Consider the following 19,585-nt stretch of genomic DNA (forward strand, 5'->3'; position numbering starts at 1 on the left):
GCCCATACACACATTGATTTCTCTGATTAATTTCTGACCTATTGCTTGATTTTTTTATACTTACATGTGAAGGTAATTGTGTATTTATATAGCACTGACATAATCTGCAGCACTTTACAGAGTACATAGTCAAGTCACAGACTCCTCAGAGGAGCTCACAATCTAATCCTACCATAGCCAAAGTCTAATGTCCTACTATATATGTATATAGCACTGACATCTTCTGCAGCACTTTACAGAGTACATAGTCATGTCACAGAATGTCCTCAGAGGAGCTCAGCTCACAATCTAATCCTACCATAGCCAAAGTCTAATGTCCTACCATATTATTATTATTATGTATCTATATAGCACTGACATCTTCTGCAGAACTTTACAGAGTAGATAGTCATGTCACTGACTGTCTGTCCTCAGAGGAGCTCACAATTCAATCCCTATAATAGTCTATTTTCTTATGTTTTACTATTGGCACTCTATTGTCATTTTTTTTTTTGGGGGGGGGAGGGGGGGGGAGAGACCAATTAACTAATCTGCATGTTTTTGGGATGTGAGAGGAAAACCCACGCAAACATGGGGTGAACATACAATCGCACACAAATTTTCTCCTGCAGAAGAAACTGAGAGTCCCCTCTAAAGCTGGCCATACACTGATGGATATGGCACACAATATCTGATCAGAGCGGGATCTATCTGCTCGAATTTCTCCACACATTGCACACAGATTTTCAATAGGTTTCAGCATGAAATCTTTGCAGATCTGTGCCTGCCTGTCGGAGGAAGGACACCGGAACCACGCGCCATGAACAGGTGAGAGCAGCTTCATCCGCCGCCAATCAACCACAATTTTCCATGTAGCCTGATTGTCTGAATTGAACAATTTCATCCTGAAATCCTGATTGGGAATCGTTTGCAGCATCAATTTCTAGCAGATTTGATCAAATATATGACCACCTTAAAAAGAGGCTTGATGATTCTATTTTGTTGTGTACTTCCAAGTTCATTAGTGTGCAAATGTTATTTTCGCTCATTTTCTGTGTTTAGGGAGAAGATCTGATTTCTATAAAATTTAAGGTGAAAAAAGAAGAGACATATGTGAGGAGTGATCAGCAGTCTATGGTGGAGGGTGACACAATGGGAACAATTAAAGAGGAAGAAGAGGAGACATATGTGAGGAGTGATCGGAAGCCTACAGAGGGGCAAGGCATGTTGAGGACAATCAAACAGGAAGATGGTTCCTTAGCTATCGGCACAGGTAATACATAGGCAAATAAATAAGCAAATAAGCATAAATAAGATTTCATATTTTACACCAGTAAAGTATGGATGCTCGTTTTTAATTGAAAAGTGTGAAAAGCCCACCAGCCAATGTCCTCATCAGAAACATACAGTATGTGCATAGATTCTGTACACTATATGAAAGACCCATATCCATTCCTCATTAAAACATCATAGCACCAACAAATGAGGAGGAGATACTGTACACCATATGAAAGGTCCATCTCCATTCCTCAGTATAACATCATAGTACCAACAAATGAGGAGGAGATACTGTACACCGTATGAAAGACCCATCTCCATTCCTCAGTATAACATCATAGCACCGACAAATGAGGAGGAGATACTATACACCATATGAAAGGCCCATCTCCATTCCTCAGTATAACATCATAGCACCAACAAATGAGGAGGAGATACTGTACACCATATGAGAGGCCTATCTCCATTCCTCAGTATAACATCATAGTACCAACAAATGAGGAGGAGATACTGTACACCATATGAAAGGCACATCTCCATTCCTCAGTATAACATCATAGCACCAACAAATGAGGAGGAGATACTGTACACCATATGAAAGGCACATCTCCATTCCTCAGTATAACATCATAGCACCAACAAATGAGGAGGAGATACTGTACACCATATGAAAGGGACATCTCCATTCCTCAGTATAACATCATAGTACCAACAAATGAGGAGGAGATACTGTACACCATATGCAAGGTCCATCTCCATTCCTCAGTATAACATCATAGTACCAACAAATGAGGGGTAGATACTGTACACCATATGAAAGGCCCATCTCTATTCCTCAGTATAACATCATAGTACCAACAAATGAGGAGGAGATACTGTACACCATATGAAAGGCCCATCTCCATTCCCCAGTATAACATCATAGTACCAACAAATGAGGAGGGGATACTGTACACCATATGAAAGGTCCATCTCCATTCCTCAGTATAACATCATAGCACCAACAAATGAGGAGGAGATACTGTACACCATATGAAAGGCACATCTCCATTCCTCAGTATAACATCATAGCACCAACAAATGAGGAGGAGATACTGTACACCATATGAAAGGGACATCTCCATTCCTCAGTATAACATCATAGTACCAACAAATGAGGAGGAGATACTGTACACCATATGAAAGGCCCATCTCCATTCCCCAGTATAACATCATAGTACCAACAAATGAGGAGGAGATAATGTACACTATATGAAAGGTCCATCTCCATTCCTCAGTATAACATCATAGTGCCAACAAATGAGGAGGGGATACTGTACACCATATGTAAGGCCCATCTCCATTCCTCAGTATAACATCATAGTACCAACAAATGAGGAGGAGATACTGTACACCATATGAAAGGCTCATCTCCATTCCTCAGTATAACATCATAGTACCAACAAATGAGGAGGAGATACTGTACACCATATGAAAGGCCCATCTCCATTCCCCAGTATAACATCATAGTACCAACAAATGAGGAGGGGATACTGTACACCATATGAAAGGTCCATCTCCATTCCTCAGTATAACATCATAGTACCAACAAATGAGGATGAGATACTGTACACCATATGAAAGGCTCATCTCCATTCCCCAGTATAACATCATAGTACCAACAAATGAGGAGGAGATACTGTACACTATATGAAAGGTCCATCTCCATTCCTCAGTATAACATCACAGTGCCAACAAATGAGGAGGGGATACTGTACACCATATGAAAGGCCCATCTCCATTCCTCAGTATAACATCATAGCACCAACAAATGAGGAGGAGATACTGTACACCATATGAAAGGCCCATCTCCATTCCTCAGTATAACATCATAGCACCAACAAATGAGGAGGAGACACTGTACACCATATGAAAGGCCCATCTCCATCCCTCAGTATAACATCATAGCACCAACAAATGAGGAGGAGATACTGTACACCATATGAAAGGCCCATCTCCATTCCTCAGTATAACATCATAGTACCAACAAATGAGGAGGAGATACTGTACATTATATGAAAGGCCCATCTCCATTCCTCAGTATAACATCATAGCACCAACACATGAGGAGGAGATACTGTACACCATATGATAGGCCCATCTCCATTCCTCAGTATAACATCATAGTACCAACACATGAGGAGGAGATACTGTACACCATATGAAAGTTCCATCTCCATTCCTCAGTATAACATCATAGCACCAACAAATGAGGAGGAGATACTGTACACCATATGAAAGGTCCATCTCCATTCCTCAGTATAACATCATAGCACTAACAAATGAGGAGGAGATACTGTACACCATATGAAAGGCCCATCTCCATTCCTCAGTATAACATCATAGCACCAACAAATGAGGAGGAGATACTGTACACCATATGAAAGGTCCATCTCCATTCCTCAGTATAACATCATAGCACCAACAAATGAGGAGGAGATACTGTACATCATATGAAAGGCCCATCTCCATTCCTCAGTATAACATCATAGCACCAACAAATGAGGAGGAGATACTGTACACCATATGAAAGGACCATCTCCATTCCTCAGTATAACATCATAGCACCAACAAATGAGGAGGAGATACTGTACACCATATGAAAGGCCCATCTCCATTCCTCAGTATAACATCATAGGAGATACTGTACACCATATGAAAGGCACATCTCCATTCCTCAGTATAACATCATAGTACTAACAAATGATGAGGAGATACTGTACACCATATGTAAGGCCCATCTCCATTCCTCAGTATAACATCATAGTACCAACAAATGAGGAGGAGATACTATACACCATATGAAAGTTCCATCTCCATTCCTCAGTTTAACATCATAGCACCAACACATGAGGAGAGGGCATATGATAGGGCGGCTTCCAGTAGACTGGGTGGTTGCAAAATGAATGCGCTTGTTTGTTGGTGTTGATTAGAGATCCACCAGTACACATGCTAGATTCTTAGCCAAGACTGTGCCAAATGGCCACCTAAATCAAGCTTGTTTTACCATATATACAATGCTTCTTTTGTACTGGACACTTTTTATCTGAAATCGGTTCTTCTGTTTTTCTAACAGATGAACAGAATGTGGGGAGCCCCTCGGAGGGACGTCTTATCTCCCCTCCAGATGATACTGCAGAAGATAATGGCGTCACACAATGTTCTCCAGGAGGAATCCCCATTACTAGGAATACACATCACAGACTGTACCATGAGGAGAGATCACCGGATCCCTCTAATCCTGAGGAATCTTCTGACAGATCCCATCCTGGTACCCCAAATACCCATCCAGGAGGTCATAGTGAGAAGAGGTCGCATGACCCGTCTGATTCTGAGGAATCTTCTGGTGAATCATGTGAGGTCAGACATGGAGGTGATGAAAAGTCACATCTTATCACCCGTCAGAGGGAACACACAGGGGAGACTCTCTCTTCTTCTCCAGAGAGTAAGAAACGTATCGCTGATAATCAGAACACAAGCGAGCGTCCGTTTGCTTGTTCAGAGTGTGGGAAAGCTTTTGGTGGGAAAATTAATCTTCTAAGACACCAGAAAGGTCACACTAGCTATCGTCCTTTTTCCTGCTCAGAGTGTGGGAAATCATTCATATGGAAAAATCAGTTAGATGTACATCTTAAAACTCACACAGGTGAGCGTCCATTTTCCTGTTCAGAGTGTGGGAAATGTTTTGCTGTTAAACATGTTCTACTCAGACACCAGAAAAGTCACACAGGCGATCGCCCTCATTTATGTTCAGAATGTGGCAAAGGTTTTGTGACAAAAGGACAGCTCCTTCAACACTCCAGAGTTCATACTGGTGAGCGGCCATTTCCATGTTCAGCCTGTGGGAAAGCTTTTACTCAGTTGGGTAATCTTCTTATGCATCAGAAAACTCATACAGCCGAGCGGCAGTTTCCCTGTCCAGAGTGTGGGGAAGTTTTCGATCTGAAAAGCCATCTTCTTGCTCACCAGAAAGATCACCCTCGTAAACGTCCTTTTTCTTGCTCCGAGTGTGGGAAAACTTTTGTGTGGAAAAATCATTTTGATGCGCACCAGAGGAGTCACACAGGTGAGCGTCCATTTCCATGCTTAGAGTGTGGGAAATCTTTCGCTATTAAGCATGTTCTTCTTAGACACCAGAGAAGTCATGCAGGGGATCGTCGTCATTCATGTTCAGAGTGTGGAAAAGGTTTTGTGACAAAAGGACAGCTTCATCAACACTCCAGAGTTCACACCGGTGAGCGGCCTTTTTCATGTGCTGAGTGTGGGAGAGCTTACACTCACTTAACTCATCTTCGTTCGCATGAGAGAACTCACACAGGCGAGCGACCTTTTTCATGTTCAGAGTGCGGGAAATCATTTAATGAGAAAGTAACTTTACTTCGACACCAGAAAACTCACGGCCGATCCTTTCCTTGCCCAGAATGTGGGGAAACTTTCACAGCTAAAGAAGACTTTCGCGGACATCTGAAAACTCATGACCAATCTTTTCCTTGCCCAGAGTGTGGGAAATGTTACACCACTAAAGGAGGCCTTCGCAGACATCGGAAAAATCACGTTGGTGGGCAGCATTTTGAAGTTCAGAGTATGGGAAATACAAACACGGTTTAAGACAAATGTTTTTTCAAATATCATCTTGGAGCCATTTAGGCACCAAATATAATAAAATCTTCATACAAGGGGACAGTGATTGTGTTTTTTATGGCATTTTTTAATGAATTTGAAGTTAAAATCAATGTGACCCTAGACCAGGCATGGGCAAACTTGGCCCTCCAGCTATTAAGGAACTACAAGTCCCACAATGCATTTGCCTTTATGAGTCATGACTGTGGCTGTAAGACTCCTGCAGTGCATTGTGGGACTTGTAGTTCCTTAACAGCTGGAGGGCCAATGCCTGCCCTAGACTAAAACCTAAATACACAAATTTGATTATTGTCACCCGTCAGGAATCAGGAAATGATCCCTCGAGCGACAAACGGTCCGATGCTGTACTGATCCATTGCTAGCCTTCAGGATAGTGATCTGTTCTGTTGTCTATGGAGGCGGGCAGTGGGCTGACGATCGGTGCACTACAGAGATGGAAGTGAGTATAACACTGTGATTGGGCACGCTCTGGGATTCCATGTTGGATTCTTAAAGGACAACTTAAGTGAGAGGGATATGGAGGCTGCCATATTTATTTCCTTTTAAGCAAAACCAGTTTTATCCTGCTGATCCTCTGCCTCTAATACTTTTATTCATAGACCCTGAACAAGCATGCATCAGATCTGGTGTTTCTGACATTATTGTCAGATCTGACAAGAAGCCTGATTCATTAAGCTGCACTGCTGTAGCAACATGAGATAAAAGTCGACAGTGCTAGTTAAATAAAGCGCGCTGCGTAGTGTGCGCTCCTAATTACGCACTCTCGGTATGATGTTCTGGCCACTCTTTGCATGTACCGCAAGATGGGAAGTATCGTGACCGCAATACGCTCTAGCACAGCCGCTGCCACGTTAATTAATGTACATGCTACTACTGCGCGTTGCGTGGACGCGCTTTATTTAACTTGCGCTGGTGACTTTTAGATCTACAGTAGCACAGCTTAATGAATCATGCCCATGATTAGCGGTATACTTGTTTCTGGTGTTATTCAGACACTACTGCAGCTGAATAGATCAGCAGGGCTGAAAAATGACATTTCCTTACCTCGCAGCAGCTTCGATCCCAGCCGCTGGCGCAGTACACTCCACACCACATGAGAGTGGTTGACAGCTCCGCTCATGCCTGGACATTCCCTTTAAGCAATGTCAGGTGTACGCTGTAGACACATGAGACAGTTGAACGATATTGGCTGTTTCGGCTGACTTTTATCTAATATGTGTACGTGCCTTTAGTGCTCGGTTCATAAAGAAGCTTTATTTGCTTACAGGATGTCATTTACTAACAGCTACTCTCCAATAAAGTCTCAAGCAATGGCTGCGCACAAGAACATCAACAACTGTATTCCACACTCCAAGTGGTATCCGTCACTCTTCCTATTCAGGGTCACGTCAGAATTCTCCGCTTCAGTGAGACACCACCACCACACCCCAAGCAGTGGCCACTCACCGTTATAAGAGAGCGTAAAATTGCATAAAAATATTTATTAATAAAAAGATTGCACACTTACAAACACATCCGGGGTATGTTCGCATAGAGTTTTTATGGGCTCTACCCCAAACGTTGGCCACCGGGTTGGCTGTAGAGCGCTGTTTCTAACGCCTTCCCCTCTGCGTCCACGTTCTCCCCCTGGATGGTGATAAGGCCGCGTGTACTTGACCGGTTTCGTCGCTCTAGGCGACTCCTCAGAAGCTGGCGCGGCCTGCACCTGTCTGTCTTAAATACCCTTTACTAAAATGGCCCCTGCCTCTCTAACCCGGAAGTGAAGCCCTTCATCCAATGCCAGGCAATTTTACGCTATGGGAGCTCTGGTATATGTCTTTTGAGGTGAAAGAACCAGCAATTGATACAGAAAGTGGAGAGGAGGTGACATCCATTCCAACGGCAGGGGGCGGCCAGATGACCCCATAAGCGCTGTAGACCCATCTAATCGAGGGTCTCTTATAACGGTGAGTGGCCACTGCTTGGGGTGTGGTGGTGGTGTCTCACTGAAGCGGAGAATTCTGACGTGACCCTGAATAGGAAGAGTGACGGATACCACTTGGAGTGTGGAATACAGTTGTTGATGTTCTTGTGCGCAGCCATTGCTTGAGACTTTATTGATTGCTATTGTGTAAAGCAGCGCACCACCGAAAGAAATTACACCCATATAGATATCAGCGCAGTTTTTTGGAGAAGCTACTCTCCAATGTCCATTCACAATGCTGTATTTTAGTTTACTAAAGAGTCTATTGCATGATAAACAGAACATGCGATAACTACAAAAATCAGTAAAAACAGTGTTTTCATATCAAAGCAGTATACAAGATAGCCATAAAAGTCATCATTTATGCAATAACAAATACCTCATTTTCCATATTACGTTAAAGCGGATCCGAGATGAAAAACTACCTATAACAAGTCTATATACCAGTATCTTATCTAAAGTTTAGATCGTTTACACAGCAAATCTAGCTGCAAACAGCTTCAATAGTTTATGATTATTTATTCCTGTGATACAATAAGGGCAGCCATGTTCTGTTTGTCACAGGCTGAGGGCTGGAGATGCTATCAGCTTCCCTGTGTGTAATGTGACAAATTCAGTCCCCTCTCCTCCTTCCTCCTCCTCACTGCCTCTGAAATCTCTGGCTAGTAACCTCCTCCTTCTGCCAAGACTGAGCTCCCATATGCCCTTGCTACATTGCCAAGACACTGTAAAAAGCTGTTGGCGAGGCTTGTTTAGTTTATAGGGAATTAGAGTATTAAAACAAAACAAAAAAATATTTGGCTTGAGCAATGCTCTATAAACTATATGAAAGGAACACAATTATGCAATGAGTAAAAGTTTATCTCGGATCCACTTTAAGTACACAATAACTGAGACTCTGTCCACATCACAACAAAAGAACAATAACCAATTTATCATGCAATTGCGAATAATAAAAACAGAACAAAAAACAACACAAAGCATCAACAATACATCAAATCTGCCAGAACTGCTCATATATCACATAGCAATCATGATATTAAACCCCTGGGGAGTGGATGTCTATAATCCAACCATTATTGCCAATCAAATTGAAATTTAGGAAAGGTACCTGAGATACTGTGGATCAAACTGTCTGTCTTCATGATAGTCTGATCCAGTTTGCCATTTTTGAGTAAAACATGACCTAGTAGGTCTAAATCGGTTCAATAGTGATACAGCAGTGTCCCGTTATCAGGAATCCAGGCAGTCACCAGAAGTCTTAAATAACCGGCATGCCTGAGAGCCCTTTAACACTGGTGTGTTGTGTCAAATTGACTCACTGCTACAGCAGCCTAATGCAACCCTAACACTAGCGCAGAACTATGTTACCGTGCAGGATCCGCGGCGATCTGCGTTGGCCAGGAAATCATGTTAGTCTATGGCGATGCAGGGTTTTTTAAAAAGTCGATGTCGCGGTGCACGGGCAGGGGCGGCTTTTTACAATGCACTCCCGTGCACTTCCACGTTCCCTGAAGCAGGAAGGGACTGGAAGCGCGTGTCACTTCCTGTGCCACTTCCTGTGGCCAGACAGAGAACACTACTGCAGCCAAATAGACCTGCAGGGCTGCCAGGTAACTGGTATTTTTTAAAAGGAAAGAAATATGGCCACCTCCATATAATTCTCACTAAAGCTGTCCTTTAACCTCCTTGGCGGTAACCCCGTGTGTGACACGGGGTAAGCCGCCGGAGGGTGTCGCTCAGGCCCTGCTGGGCCGATTTACATAATTTTTTTTTCAAACACGCAGCTAGCACTTTGCTAGCTGCGTGTTTGGTCTCATCGCCGCCGCCCGCTGCCGATGCACCGCTACCCGCCGCGGAAACAGCCCCCCCCCGCATACCCCTTGCGCAGCCTCGCCAATCGCGCCCAGGCTGCTCTATGGGGTGGATCGGGATTCCCTGTGACGTCACGACGTCGATGACGTCACTCCGTTCATTGCCATGGCGACGGGGGAAGCCCTCAAGGAAATCCCGTTCAGAACGGGATTTCCTTATGGGCAAGCGGCGCCGGCGGCGATCGGTAGGTACGGGGGGGACGCCGCAGGGAGGGGGGAAGCATGTAGCTAGCGCTAGGCTAGCTACATGCTAAAAATTTTTTTTGAAAAAAACCCTCTCGTGGCCGTGCAGCCGCATTTATCATACCGCCAGGGAGGTTAAAGTAACAATGAGTGGAAGTTAAAAGGACTGATTGCTGGAGGAATTAGGGCATGCCATTAAAACTCCTAGAATTTTCCTCTGATGGAACTCTAATCTCCCTCAAAGTGTCAGGAATTTTCTCTTGGACTAGACATAAGGACCTGTACAAGAACATCTTGATGGAAGATCAGTCACTCCTCACATCTCCAGGTAAGAGGAGACTTTCATTTCTTGTAAAGGTGGGAGCAGAATGGAGGGTCCATCTAGATCCCATTATCTGATAATCACATGGTGACAATGTAATCAGTCAGTGTGTGTGTTTCCTACTTATGTATCCAGTAACAAAAACCCACCAGAGAGATGTGCAGGTCCTCTTTATTCCCAGGTTTGTCCACAGGCAGATCTCACCATCCCGCACCGTTATCAGGTAGGTGGATCTATGATAACAGTCCAGGAGAACCTATTCAGGCTGGATGCACACATGGCTGTGCGTGAAAGGTCGAGTTTTCTGTCATGTGCGGGGTTTTTTTGTGTGCGTTTTTAGTGCGCTTGCATTTTTCCCCGCATATGCGTTTTTGTAACGTTTTGCGTGCGTTTGCACACGTTTGCGGTTCGCATATACAAAACGCGTATGCGACAACTGGAAGCAGAAATACATCAGAAAACAATAAAAAAAAATGCATATCATAACGCATTACATTGTGTTCCCATTGACTGTCATTATGTATGTATTTGATGCGCTTTTGAAAATTATGCAACAAAAGCAGCGTTTTTAAAACACATAAAAAATGCTTATGCGTTTTTTGATGCGGTCCATTGACTACCATTAGCAGCAAAAATGCTGTGTTTTCCGCAACACTAGAGTTTCTGCTGAGTGTGTTCCTAGCCTGAGTCCAATATCAGAGGGGATCATTTGGGGGCTACCATAGACTGCTGGCCTTGCCGGAGCCCTAATTACATTAATCGTCAGTGTTAGGCGTAGAGTTTAGAGGCCAGATTAAGAAGTAGCTAGGAGTAGAATTCGTGTGGTTGCAGGTAGAAAATAGTAAAATAGTTGCCAGTATTCTACTAGTGGCTTCACCCTGCGTCTAAATTACCTGACGCCTTTTTATGATGTACGCTAACCAACCATCCCTGAACGTGCTTCAACTATCCTAAAAGGATGAAGAAAAAAAAACCTATACATTTATAGGACAGTGAGAGGGATATGGAGGCTGCCATATGTAATAAATCTTTGTTGGTTGCTATGGGCAACAATACACCTTCATTCGGCACTATATCACAGGAAGTGTAATAACTCGACTCTCATCACAGCAACAGCACAGGAGATAGAACTTCTTAGACGTCGTCAAAGTTTCAGGAGTTTATTCAGTAAACAGATATACAGATGCTTATCTCTACATGTTCGTTACACCTGTGCGATGCAATTGGTCTGTAGTGAGTCCTCTTTGCGTTACAGGCTCTTGGTCCTTTTCTTTTGAATGGCAACTAGGCTTTCTCTTATGTTACATCTATACTACGTTGCACTTAAGCCTATATACAGCATACAGTTAGATAAGATGACAATACATTACAAAAAGAGTAGAAAGTGGAAGTCATCAGTCAGAAGTAGCAGCAGTAGCCCCCCCAAACCCCCCCGGGAGCTTGTTAGCTCTTCTTATACTCATACTCAACTCTAAAGAGTTAAATGTGACATAATCTGAGCAGGGACAGATCTATGCCTCATCGCCTGCTATTGGCTGACAAGACCCCGTGATATCATGACAAGCACCGTCTTTACTGCGCATGCCTTGGAAAATTCCATTTTCCAAGGATTGTCACCTTGTTCTGAGGAGGCCATTGTTTAATGTACTTGTGAGAATATTTTCATAACAATGGCTCATGTTTATGTTGTCACCAGCTGGTCTGGCCTCTGCCCTGGATATCTCTGATACAGCCTTGGGAGTTCTAGTACAATGTTCTACTGAAAATCAGAACTGTCTTTATCTCTAAGAGAAATTCTCCTTAAAGGGCGATTCTGCACATCAAGTCTTTTAACTAACTCAGTTAAAGTAACTGAGGCCTACGAATTCAAGCATATAATACTTAAATTCTAACACCATACTTACGTCCCTTTAAACAATACCAGTTGCCTGGCTGTCCTGTGGATCTTCCTGGCTGCAGTAGTGTCTGAATCACACACCTGTAAGAAGCACGCGGCTAATCCAGTCAGACTTAGATCAGAAACCTCTGATCTGCATCCTGGTTCAGGGTCTATGGCTAAAATTATAAGAGGCGCTCAAACTTTGAGGTTTTGGGTAGGTTGCAGTACAGACTAACCAGCAAGCTTGTGGTGACCCAGAACTCATTGGAGTGTGTGAGGGGCTACAACGGTCCTAAAAGCCCCATTACTAAAATGCTAGGTTGTATACTAAAGGGGTAGGTTGTAGTAAACTATGCCCACACTATTCGGCGAATGACAATGCTTCGCATTGTAGAGGGTGCTGTGATTGGGCCCCTCAATTATACTATCGCCAAATGTTATTCTTTCCCACTCACAATTCACTAAACAACGTTCTCGGTGTAGAAAGGTTAGGAAACCGAATTCTAGACCGGTTGTTCATTTAATATTATTGACATTATTTAGCTATGCAAAGGTTTCTTATCCCCCCCCCCCCCCCCTCATTCCCCCGCCGCTCATTCCAGTGTTCTCCAAAACAGGTGAATATTTAATGTTAAAAATGGGATTGTGTTTGACAGGCTCGGTTCATAGCGATAAAATCCTGCGTTTTCTGCAGGTGCGTTTGCATTAGGGTAATGCATTTTTGGTGCGTTAGCATTTTTTACGCAGATGCGTTTTGCATGTGTTTGCATTTAGGTAATGTGTTTTTTTTACATTTATGCAAATCATTAGGAAGACAACAGGAAGCGGAAACACATCAGAGATCTTTACTTTTTAATTAAAAACGCAATGAAAATGCAATGCATATGCGTTCCCTTAGACTTCCATTATGTGCATTTTGGCAGCCAGCCTGCATATTATGCAACACTACAAGCGTCTGCAGAACGCTTAGGGCCCGTTTCCACTATCGCGAATCTGCATGCGTGTTCTGCACGCCGATTTGCACAACCAATACAACTTAATTAGCCTGTTTCCACTTGTCAGGAAAACAGAGTGTTTTTCTGTGCAGGAAAAATCTGTACAGCAGAGCCATCAGAATTCGCATACAATGTAATTAATAGGAAATTCGCCTGCGTTTTCGCTATGTGAATTTTCCATGCAAATTCACGTAAGTTTTTGCCTAAAATCAATATAAAAGCACGAAGCACACAGGCACTGACCTGGTTAAATTTGCATACTTGCAAAAAAGCGCAAAATAGTATGTAAAATTTGCATCTGGGTGCAAATTCGTTTTCACGTTTTCTGCAACAAATTTGCACCGCAAGAGTGGAAGTGAGCCCTTACTGTAAATCACAAGGGCAAGGCTGGTCCTTCTGCATTCCATAGACTAACATTGCTGCATAAAACGCAGCAATTCCCGCTCCGCAAACGTTTCTGCCATGTGTGCACCCGGCCTCAGTGTGACATAATTCTAGATATTTTATTGAGTCATTGCACAGAGAAACTGATGTTTGCTTTATTAGGTCAGAGTCTATTTGTGACGAGTTAATGTTCAACCTATCGGACTTTGCCCTGTTACGTTTGAAATTGTAGACTTCTCTATAATTAAGAATATTCAGGACTGTAATAATGGCATTAAATCGCAGAAGGCTCCATCTGATTGTAGCCAGGCCATTGGGTTTTGGGTTTGAATGTAAAGACCTCACCCCCCCCCCCCCCCCCCCCCACATCCATTCCCTCATCTCAGGGCCCATATCTATGTTTTGCTGCATGGCAAGGAAGGTACATGAAGGTCCAGGGCTCTGGTGGAATTATCTCTGGTCTCTCTGCCTGCCATAAAGGCAGCATGGTCTAGATGGGTTAACTGTGGCACCTGCAGCTTCAAGCTATTGGCCTAACGTTTTGGAAGCATTTTCCCTTCCAGATTAATAAGGATATTGACCTATAGCTTTGGCACCAAGCAGGGTCCTCCACCCTTTAGAGAGCACTGGGCCTGAATTGATAGAGTTGGAATATCTTCCCTTTCTTTTAGCTGATTTGATTAAAGGACACCTGAAGTGAAAGGAATATGGAGGCTGCCATATTTATTTCCTGTAAAACAATACCAGTTGCCTGGCAGTCCCGCTGATCTATTTGGCTGCAGTAGTGTCCCAATCACACACCTGAAACCAGCATGTGGGGCTAATTCAGTCAGTCAGACTTCAGTCAGAGCAGAAAGCCACACTAATTAAAGGGGGGGATTTCACTTCCTGTGTATTTGTGCTGAAAAAGAAGATGCGCAGAACATCATTTTACATTTGCTAAGAAGCCCTTCTTCTTGCAGTTATATACTAATCCACCTATCCTCTCACTCCTCAACTGCTGCTCCACTCTATTGGCCACCAATAGCCCATCCATGATCCTTCCTTAAAGCACACCTGAAGTGAAAGTGATATGGAGGCTGCCATATTTATTCCTTTTAAACAATTCACATTACCTGGCTGTCCTACTGATCCTCTGCCTCTAATACTTTTAGGGTCCTTTCACACTGGGTGGCGGTGCATTGTGGCAAATTGTCGCTCCGCTACTACAGCCTAATTAAACCCTATGGGGAAGGTCATACATCCCATGTTGCGGTACGCTGCGCCGGAAGTACCTAATCTAACGATAGTGCAGATCTGCGTTACCGTGTGTAATCTGCTGTGACCTGCTGTGATCTGCGTCAGCACGGAAGTCATGATGGCGACACAGGGTTTTTAAAAAAGTTCACTTCACAGTGCACAAGTGCAGGAGTGTATTTTAACAGTACGCTTCCGTACACTTCCTCAAACCCTGAAGCAGGAAGGGGACCACAAGCACACGTCACTTCCTGCTTGGCTGGTGGTCACACAGGGAACACCGCGTACTATCGCAGTGTTTCCTGAAGGCCTGTTTTTGGCGATGCGGTGCGGTGGGCACGACACACCGCTCACGGCAGTTTGCAGTGTGAAACCGGCCGTAGCCATAGACCCTGAACAAGCATGAAGGAGAGTAAGCCTGAACCCGTGCAGCTAGAGGCTGCCAAGACCCGTCACCCTCTCTGAGAAGGAACATCTGAGACGACATGAGGCCAATTTGTGTTTCTTTTGTGGAGAGTGAGGACACTTCATCAGTGCCTGCTCTACCCGATCAGGAGGTAAGTCTTAGATGTCCGAGACTAGGAGAAATCAGGATGTGTCCTCTTGAGTAACGCATAGCTCCCAACTGTCCCTCTTTTGGTGGGACAGTCCCTCTTCGGGAGCCTTGTCCCTCTTCCTCTCTTTCCTCCTCATTTGTCCCTCTTTCAGGACTTTGTACCTCTTTCTTTGTAAATATTTGTGTTTCTCTAATGAAAAATGTGTTTGACTCTAAACTTTTTTCCAATCCTTTAGCCTCCTGAGCGTTAGACCGCTCGGGAGGTTTTGCTAGCCTGAGTCTGCCCCACTAAAACTAATAGGTTATCCGGCTGTATTTGATCATAGCTAGCACTAGTCTAGCTAGTACATGTGGCCACAACCCCCCGATTGCCTCCGATCCCCCCCGATCAGTCCGCTTATACTTTACCCAGCCAGGATCCAGCGATCGCCGCAGCCTCCCTGGACAGCTCCGGTCTTCTCTATGGGGAGGATCATACATGATGTGATGTGCAGACCCGATCCTCCCCATTAAGAAGACCGGAGCTGTGCCGGGAGGCTGCGGCGATCGCTGGAGCCAGGCTGGGTAAAGTATAAGCAGACTGATCGGGGGGATCACGGGCAATCAGGGGTTGCCGATCACATTCACTAGCTAGCCTAGTACTAGCTATGATCTTATACAGCCGGATAATCTATTAGTTTTAGTGGGGCAGACTCTTGAGGCCAGTAAAACCTCTTGAGCGGTATGCCCGACACAGTGTCGGGCATACCGCTAAAGAGGTTACATTGATATATTTCTAATTTTCAAATGTTAATATGAAGGAAAATGAACCAGGATAGAAAGGACCAGTGTGGTTTGAGTTATAAAACAACAAATGTTTCTTATGAAATCTTTATGGTATTCATGACTAGGTGTGTGTTGGGGGCGTGGCCAGGGGTGTGGCAGGGGCATGGCTTAAGTGTCCCTCATTCTCATCTCGAAAAGTTGGGAGGTATGGTAACATGTTGGGAGCACCCTGGCTCTGTGCCCATAACCCTTGTATTGTCCACCAGCAGTGTGCTTCAGTTCTTCTCCCATTACTGCTCAAGATTCTGTTTCCCTTCAGACAGTTTTATGTTGAGTGGCAACTCTGACAAGGCAGTGATGATGCCATTGCATATTATGAGTTTTTGGACATGATGAAATATTTATGATACTTGTGACTAGGGGTGTGTGCTGGGGGTATGAATAGGGGTGTGGCTTCAGTGTCCCTCTTTCACGGCTCAAAAAGTTGGGAGGTGTGCCGATACACTTCCACCTCATCGCATCTAGGATTGACAGATTGAACCTTTCTGGGGGGCTAAGATTCCATATGGCAGGACCTACCCATTATCCTTGTTTCCTTCCAGCGGCGGGGTGATGGTGATTGGTTTCTCTTCTTGTCTCGGAACACAGCATTCCTGCACCAGTAAAGAAAGGAAAACTTGCAGAAGTGTTTGTTGTGTTTATAGGGATTTTATGACATTCAATCACTTTTTTTAGCACTTCCAACAGAATTATGATAATTTTGTGTCGTGGAAGAGCAAAGCAAAAGGAGGAAAATATGGGTAGGGAAAGCGCCTTTTTGTTGTTTTTTTTTTTATAAAAATGAGTAAAAAAAATCAAAATGAATCCTCTTTACTTTTCTAATGTATCTGTTATTATCATTGGACATTTCTAAACCTCTGCCATAAAATGTCAATAGAAGCTAAATTAGGAGAACTGACAAAATTACAAACGGGCTGCAGTTACTCTTTTGTCCACAAGATGGCATATGTGAGTAGAATACACATACCGGAAATGATAGGTCGCACAAACGTTAGAGGGTGGAACTTGGACAGGAAGTTCCAAGTTAGAGATAAAGTGGGAACTGGGAAGAAGTAGAGAAGGCTATATAAGTGAGGAATGTGAATAGAATCTGATTTCTTGCTCCTCTAGTGACGCCTTACTCCCACACCAGTTACCAGGATGCCTCCATCTAGTTCTCCATAGAGTAGCAGTGTTTAGAAGGACTCAAGACTCTCTGCAAAGATCTAATGATGGAGAATCAGCTGCCCCTCACATCGCCAGGTAAGAGACTTTCACTTCTTGTACAGGAGAGCAGTACAGCACACCTACCAACTGTCCCAATTTGGCCAGGGCTGTTCCGGGGAGGGTAGTATGGTCCTATGGAAAACACTTCCCTTATATCCAGGCGCATGCCCCTCATCCTGTGCACACGCAGTCTATCATACAGAGTATCAGGTGTAGCGGTAGCTGTATCTTTCACCTCCACATGCTCCAGCCATGTGCGTCCATCCATTACCACTCACCTCTCGCTCTATTGCCTACTCCTCCTGCGTCACTTGATTGCATGTGAAGTGAAGAGATCGGGATGCTGGTCACTATATCGAGAGGTGAGCAATGAGAGGATGGGTGGAAATTGCTTGAGCGCATGGAAGAGGTAAGAGAAGCATGGCTTCCACTGCGTCTTATACTCTGTATGATAGACTGAGCTGGGGAACCACTATACACTAAGGAAGCTATATGGTGGAGGGAGGGGGGAACCACTAAACACCAGGGAAGGGCTATGGGAGAGGGGCTAACCACTGGACACCAGGGAAGCGCTATGGGAGAAGGGCTAACCACTGGACACCAGGAAAGCTATATGGTGAACCACTAGACACCAGGGAAGCACTATAGGGGGAGGGGGGACCACTAGACACCAGGTAAGCTCTATGGGGGAGGGGGAACCACTAGACACCAGGGAAGCGCTATGGGAGAGGGGCTAACCACTGGACACCAGGGAAGCTATATGGTGAACCACTAGATACCAGAGAAGCGCTATAGGGGGAAGGAGGGGGGGGACCACTAGACACCAGGTAAGCTCTATGGGGGAGGAGGAACCACTAGACACCAGTTAAGCTCTATGGGGGAGGGGGAACCATTAGACACCAGGGAAGCTATTGAGGCAGGGGGAACCACTAGACACCAGGGAAGCTCTTTTTTGGGGAGGGGCACTAGACAGCAGAGAACTGTATAGGGGAGGGAGGGGGTGCGCTGCATGCACAATTGGGGTGTGGGTAGGGTGACTCTAAAGGTGCCCCAAAAAATCTTAGATTTCCCCACTCTATTCCCTGCAAAAACAATTCATCTGCTGGGAATCGATATCCCAAAATGTCAGTTTGATCGATTGTAACCAAAAATGAATCGAAAGTATTGATCAGACCGGTTGATCAGGGCTGAGGTGAGAGCACTGGTAGATCAATAGCCCATAGAGCTACACTGCATTGAACAGTGCAGCGATGCGATGCGGTTTCATTGATTTTCAATAGATTCCTAGCTGGAATGTATTGGAAAATGATGTGCAGGGTGTGGTAAAATTAACTTCCTTCTAACTTGTTTCTTTTCAGAAAGGTTACGATTGTTTTGGAATATTGGGTGGAAATCTATAAGTGTATGGCCAGCTTTCGTGTCCCTCTCTTCTAGCTCGAAACGTTGGGTGAAATGTTACAGGGGATCCACCATCATCTGATAATCACATAGAGAAAATGTATTTAGTCAGTGTGTGTGTTTCCTACAGATGGATCCAGTAACAGAAACCCACCAGAGAGATGTACAGGTCCTCTTTATTCCCGGGACTGTCCACAGGAAGATCTCACCATCCCCCACCATTATCAGGTAGGTTGAACTGAGGAGTACAATGTATCCTGAAACATGAGGAAAGTTACTGAGCTAGATCTGCAAAAACTGTCCTAGGAAACATATATTGTATATCCAGCCCAAAATGAGCAGTTAATTATCAACTGCAGGAAGTCCTTCAGCTGTACAAGAAGGATGAAGGCACAAATGTTACGCATATATGTCACAAGACGTGTATCTTAGACAAATGGAGTGAGTTAAAGGGAAACCTGAACTGAGAAAAATTATTTAAAAAAAAAAAAAACACGATGTAACTTTAAATTAACATTACATAGTTACCTTGCCATCAGTTCCTCTCAGAAGCTCACCATTTTCTTCTGACAACAATCCCTTCCAGTTCTGACATTTTTTCAGAACTGAAATATATCAGTTGCTGTCAGTTATATATCAGTTGCTGTCAGTTATATCTGAGAGGACAACTGATGTGCCAGGTAATGTCCATGTTTCCGTATGGCTCAAGTGGGAGAAGTTAAACTGTTAAACTGTTTAACAGTGTGCTGACCAGGAAGCTGTTATGGGGTAATGGCCATTTTTTTTAAATGGAGGAAAGAGAATTCCATTGATCACAATGGAGAAAC

The 19,585-nt window shown here is 44.1% G+C and overlaps 1 protein-coding gene across 1 annotated transcript in view; it reads left to right on the forward strand.

Annotated features, from left to right (window-relative positions):
- The window catches only part of LOC137537065 (uncharacterized), a 338,736-nt gene that overhangs the window by 49,004 nt on the left and 270,147 nt on the right, over positions 1-19,585 (forward strand). Inside the window, exons 8-12 of the mRNA XM_068259210.1 lie at positions 1,042-1,252; positions 4,373-5,898; positions 7,170-7,343; positions 17,324-17,396; positions 18,889-18,986. Coding sequence (XP_068115311.1) covers positions 1,042-1,252; positions 4,373-5,898; positions 7,170-7,343; positions 17,324-17,396; positions 18,889-18,986 — 2,082 coding nt within the window. The remainder of the gene's footprint in view (positions 1-1,041; positions 1,253-4,372; positions 5,899-7,169; positions 7,344-17,323; positions 17,397-18,888; positions 18,987-19,585) is intronic.

This window comes from Hyperolius riggenbachi, chromosome 10 (genome assembly GCF_040937935.1).
Source record: "Hyperolius riggenbachi isolate aHypRig1 chromosome 10, aHypRig1.pri, whole genome shotgun sequence".
Lineage (NCBI taxonomy): Eukaryota > Metazoa > Chordata > Amphibia > Anura > Hyperoliidae > Hyperolius > Hyperolius riggenbachi.